The 6,144-nt window shown below is 41.8% G+C and overlaps 1 protein-coding gene across 1 annotated transcript; it reads left to right on the top strand.

The window, feature by feature from the left end:
* Positions 1-1,016: 1,016 nt before the first annotated feature.
* ptgs2b (prostaglandin-endoperoxide synthase 2b) lies at positions 1,017-5,349 on the top strand. Its single transcript, XM_040035206.1, has 10 exons — positions 1,017-1,157; positions 1,357-1,473; positions 1,566-1,709; positions 1,848-1,991; positions 2,272-2,453; positions 2,540-2,623; positions 2,721-2,967; positions 3,311-3,597; positions 3,700-3,847; positions 4,431-5,349. The coding sequence occupies exons 1-10, from the start codon at positions 1,061-1,063 to the stop codon at positions 4,841-4,843; spliced, it is 1,863 nt and encodes a 620-aa protein (XP_039891140.1). The 5' UTR covers positions 1,017-1,060; the 3' UTR covers positions 4,844-5,349.
* The last annotated feature ends 795 nt before the right edge of the window (positions 5,350-6,144 follow it).

Genomic DNA, 6,144 nt, shown 5'->3' with positions numbered 1-6,144 from the left:
GCTAGAGCTCTCCAAATGCGCACGATGAGCAATCGCAAGGTGGCATCTGTGGTTGAAGCTCAAGAAAGTTTCTGATAGAGACCAACTTCATTTTTTGTCTTTTACATTTATCCGAAGATGCGCTTTGAGCCATGTGACTATTTACTGATTTATGTGATGATTCATTTAATTCAGTGAAATTCAATTCAAGGAAAAAAAAAGTTTTATATGTTCACTTTTTTAAAAAAAAATTACAAGTTTGTGAATCTCTCTGGAGATGATTCAAAAACTTGTAATTTTTATCAATCAAAGAGTACTCGAGTATTTGTACTTATCATTTCTCCATGTTTGTTCATAGGATTTATAGAGTAATACGTTGTGTAAACCAGTAAATATTATTAGACATTAATTAAAATCACAGCTTCGGGTTTTTATGGGGACAAAAAACAAACAAAAACGCATACAATTAGTTAATTTAAGGCTGTAGCACTGAAGGAGTGAGAATAGAAAATAAATATTCTGTGGATAAGAAAGCTTGTTTCTCCCAAAAATGATTTCTGGCAGAAAGAAAGAAAGAAAAAGATTGTCTACTTGTTACTTGTTGCGCTATAATCTGTGAAACTTAACTCATGAAAGATATAAAGTTATTTTGACAAAAAGAATGTTTTCTGCAATCACTTTTTAGCAAAGTGGTTTTTATATGTCCGTCTTTGATCCGGCTAAAAAGTCTCATTGACATTAAAAATGTTTTTTAAAGAGTGATGTGGCCAAGGGTGCATCAGAAATTACAACACGTATAACATATTGGTTTTATAAAGATATTTTAAGTGGCCAAAAAGGACTGAAACGATTATAATGTAGGTAGAGTTACCCAGAGTCATAAAGACACTCGCAAAGCAGGTGATTCATAAACTCTGCTCACTAAAATCCCTCTTTGTCACAGGGTGGATGGGAGTAGTGAGCGTGATAGGAGGGGAAGGAGGAAGCACCGCCCCCCCCCCCATACAAATAAAAGCTCAACTACGCTGTGTGTGGACTTTCTTAATTTCAGCGTCGTCGTGCGCGAGAGGGATTTGCAGACATGAAACAAACGTGGATCTCACAAAGTCTCCGGAGCATGAACAAACTCACCTTGCCGCTTTTCCTGTTGGCCCTGTGCTTTCTCGCCGGTGAAACTGGTAAGCTGCGGAAACTGGAGATTATTTCTTACAGTTTTTCCATTTTATTTTATTGCTACAGCCCAAATCACAGCAACAGTTTAGAAGTCGTGATTTCTTTCTATTATTATTATGATGATGATGCCTAATAAGATGTCTTCTTGAGAACTGATTATTTTTTATTAAACAGACAGTAAGTGTCCAACCTTATCTGTTACAGTTAACCCATGTTGCTCAGAGCCATGCCAGAACAGGGGCGTCTGCACGCCACTGGCCTCAGAAAAATACGAGTGTGACTGCACACGCACGGGGTACTATGGGCAAAACTGCACAACACGTAAGTGTGAACATCGCGCTTGGAGTGAAACAAGGTGCATCTCTGGTGGTGACTTGATGGCTTGATTCACGTGCTCTCTTGGTCTCTTACAGCTGAGTTCTTCACCTGGATCAAAGTGTCTCTGAAGCCAACACCCAACACAGTCCACTACATCCTGACCCACTTCAAGGGTTTCTGGAACATCGTCAACAGCATCTCATTCCTCAGGGATGCCATCATGAGATATGTGCTGACATGTAAGTCTCTCTCTGCTCGAAGGCAAAAATGAAAAAGTGGATTGGAAAGTTTTTCACAGTACATTAAACAGTTTGCGCAGGAACTTGTTGTAGTGTTTATACTAAATGAAGGACTAATATGGGTTTTCCTTTCTCTAGCCCGATCCCACATGATTGACAGTCCTCCAACTTATAACGCTGATTACGGCTATAAGAGCTGGGAAGCCTACTCCAACCTTTCCTACTATACGCGCTCCCTCCCCCCTGTGCCGCAGGATTGCCCAACGCCTATGGGAGTAGTAGGTGAGTACACTTTCTAACTTTGGAGAACCAGTTTTCTTAGATTCTTAAGATACAAAACCGTCTTTGTCGAATTACAGCATAGGAAGCGCGCACATTGGAATTAGCTTTCCTCTTAGATCAATTATAAAGTGGCTGAGGCAACATGGAAAAACCTCCCCCTACAAGCCCAAACCAAAGAGATCAAGTTATTTTTTGCGTCAGAAGTATGAAACAGACCCACAGAGCTGTGATTTTCCTATCATACTGTTATGTGCTCATTGAAGTCTTCTTATTCTTCCAGGCAAAAAGGAGCTACCTGATGTTAAAGTGCTGGCTGAGAAGCTCTTAATCAGGAGACAGTTTATACCAGACCCGCAGGGCACCAGTTTGATGTTTGCCTTCTTCGCACAGCACTTCACCCACCAGTTCTTCAAATCTGACATGAAGAGAGGGCCTGCTTTCACTGTTGCTAAGGGTCATGGGGTAAGTGGAGCTGAAGATCCCGGTTTTTGAAAAGCAAACTCATTTTAATGTGACCCAGTTTTAATTGGCGTGTCTTATGCTTTCAGGTGGACCTCAACCACATCTATGGTGACAACCTGGAAAAGCAGCATAAGCTGAGACTCTTCAAGGATGGCAAGCTGAAATATCAGGTATGGGGGGGAAAAAGGTAGCTGTACTCGAGGCAGCCAAAGAGACCAGCTCATGTGCGTTTCTCACAGCAGTTTCCTCTTTTGCGTAACTCCGCAGATGCTCGATGGAGAGATGTACCCCCCTACAGTTAAGGAAGTGGGTGTCATGATGCATTACCCCCCTCACGTCCCAGATTCTCACCGCTTCGCTGTCGGCCACGAGGCATTTGGCCTGGTCCCTGGTCTGATGATGTACGCCACCATCTGGCTCCGCGAACACAACCGTGTGTGCGATGTGCTGAAAGAGGTCCACCCATACTGGGATGACGAAAGACTCTTCCAGACCGCACGGCTCATCCTAATCGGTAAGACAAAAGAAGTCCAGATACCAGCTGTAACGTAGTTGGGATTTTTTATTAAAAAGCTAATAATCATATTGTTAGCAGGACTTCTTATTCACCTCCCAATGATGTTGGGCACAGTGGAGCATTTCATTTCAGGAACCTGATTTACTGAAAGACTTGAGAATTTCTTGTAAACATCAGAAAGAGGAAATGTGTTTTACTCTCAGGACTCCACTTTGTGCTTACCCACACTACAGACATGCAAATGAAGCATCAATAAGCACGATTTATTCTAAAGCAGAGAGTGGCTTTTAGCATCTAGAGTGTCTTCATTATATAAACCGTCACATTTCTCATCTGGCAGGTGAGACCATCAAAATCGTGATTGAGGACTACGTGCAGCATCTGAGCGGCTATCACTTCAAACTCAAGTTTGACCCCGAGCTGCTCTTTAACCAGCGCTTCCAGTACCAGAACCGCATTGCATCTGAGTTCAACACCCTTTACCACTGGCACCCTCTGATGCCCGATAGTTTCCACATTGAGGAGACAGATTACAGCTACAAGCAGTTTGTCTTCAACACCTCTGTCGTGACCGAGCACGGCATCAGCAACCTGGTGGAGTCCTTCACCAATCAGATTGCCGGACGGGTACGAACTCTTTAAGCTCCGCAGCAGCAGTTAGACTGAAACATACAAGACCAGTGTTGCTCTAAGGATGCAGAATTGAAATTTCTTTTTTTTGTAATTTAGGTTGCTGGTGGTCGAAATGTTCCCGGACCCATCTTGTATGTGGCCATTAAATCCATAGAGAACAGCAGACAAATGCGTTACCAGTCCCTCAACGCCTACAGGAAACGATTCTCCATGAAGCCCTACACGTCTTTCGAAGACCTGACAGGTGAGACAGATTCAGCACTTCTTGAAAATACCTGTATGCTGAAAATGTGACAAAAACAGGTTCTTGTAATTGCTGTCTCAGGCCCAGCTATTGATAGATTAATATCTTTGCAATGCGCTGATTCTTATTTTCACAAAGTGTGACTGAAAAACCTGCAGGCTGCACAATACGGTTTATGCAATAGTTTACCTGATATTGAGGAAATGCCTCAGAGTCCCTAAGCAGCTGCTGGCAGTTTTGAAAGTTAGGTATTTATTTCCATGACTCTGAGAACCAGATGGCCATTTCATCTTAAGGTAGAGTAAGCAGACTGTCATGACTGCAGGCGAGATATAAACAGACACGGGGAGTCCCTCTACTTTAAAGAGGAAGATTTAAACTTTTCAAGAGGTTTAATGTCGATTAAAAACTAACTTTGACTTGCTGTATAAGTGAAGGGAAAAAATGGCGTGCATGCTAGTGGAAAGATAAAAATCAGGAAGTAAAGGCATATGAAATCTGTCAAATCGCAGTGACCGAGCCAGTGGGAAGGACGCCAGATTGTGTTACTGACCAAAACCATTTCCTTGTTTGTGTTATTCAGGGGAGAAAGAAATGGCTGCGGTGCTGGAGGAGCTGTACGGGCACGTCGATGCTGTGGAGCTCTACCCGGGCCTGCTGGTGGAGAAGCCCAGACATAACGGCATCTTTGGGGAAACAATGGTGGAGATGGGGGCTCCTTTCTCCCTCAAGGGCCTAATGGGAAATCCCATCTGCTCCCCGGAGTACTGGAAGCCCAGCACCTTCGGAGGCACAGTCGGCTTCGACGTGGTCAACACCGCCTCGCTCCAGAAGCTGGTGTGCAATAACGTGCGGGGTCCCTGCCCCGTGGCGTCCTTTCATGTGCCCGATGTTAAAGAGACCGGGTCCATGATCATCAACTCAAGCACGTCGCAGTCGCAGGGCAGCGACATCAACCCCACCATTATTTTGAAAGAAAGGACTACTGAGCTCTAATTTTATTTAAGCGTGTTGTTGTTGTTGTTTTTAAAAAAAACACAAGAAAGTTTTATTTATTTATTTATTGGTATATTTATTTTATATATTTATACTGTAAAATAAAACCAGAACAAGTGGAACAAATTTTAATATTTGTGATTGAAATTAGAGTAAGTAATTTGTATTTATTTTGTACACTGTCTTCTTATACTGATAACCTCAGGCACTGCAACTTAATACTTGAAGGTCAGTTTACATTTTCATTAAAACAGTAGGTTACTGTTAAATGTTTCCCTGGATTACCTGTTGCCTCTCCATTTATGTTCCCATAGTTGTATCCCAGTAATAAACAGTGATGAGCGTTTTAAAGGGCGGTGCTCCGGTGCAGACTGATTGTGACTATCTGCAGTTCACGTTGTTTTAGTGATTTCATTTTGTATTAGTCAGAATAATATGAAATGACAAGTGTATGTTGAATCCGCACTTCTTTTTTTTTTTTTTAGTTTTTTTTTTTTTTAGTTTTTTTTGGTTTTATTTGTATTTTTAAGGAACAAACAAATATTCTGATTGTACAGGCTTAAAATAGTGTGTGCCTACGGTCTTCAGAGTATTAAACTGAATAAATGATGAAAGTCATACTTCAGAAATCAACTGTCCGTGTTGCTGTTTTCATGACGTCACTTTGTGTTCTTGTATAAACTCCGAACTGGCTGTGACAGCAGGATAAGACGCTGTTATCTGAACATAGAGCGCACACATATCAGTTCACATGCTCCGACTGAAATGCAAATGGCTGTAACTCTGAGAAGTTGTTTCTTTCGACACACTCAGCGGCCGCTTTTTCTAAGTAGGCTTTGCTAGGGCTGGGTTGGACCTTCCTTCCTTCCTACAAGATACAAAACTAACAAATGTGTTCAAATGGCTGGAGACCTATTGACATTTAAATGATGTTCTGTTGGTGTTAACGGGGCCAAAGTGTGTCAAGAAAACATCCCCCACATCATTGCACTGCCACCATTAGTCCGAACTGTTGATAGAGGACTGAGACCGGATGACTGATAAATCACACAAATATATAAACAAAGAACAAAACTCTGAGATAATGAACTCACAAAAACAACCAAGAAGCAGAGACCACAGCGTAATGTAATTACTGAAACTGTCCGTTATAATAATCGTTACAATGTAAGAAACTGATTTACAGGATACATTCCTGTAAATCAGCTGGACTCAGAGGTAAAAAGATCCCCGTCTGTGAATAAACTAGAAAGGATAAAGTTTAGGTATATAACGTCTCAGTCTAATTAGCAAACCAAATC

This window comes from Simochromis diagramma, unplaced genomic scaffold (assembly GCF_900408965.1).
Source record: "Simochromis diagramma unplaced genomic scaffold, fSimDia1.1 OVJJ01000816.1, whole genome shotgun sequence".
Lineage (NCBI taxonomy): Eukaryota > Metazoa > Chordata > Actinopteri > Cichliformes > Cichlidae > Simochromis > Simochromis diagramma.
This window is presented reverse-complemented; position numbering and strand designations above follow the sequence as displayed.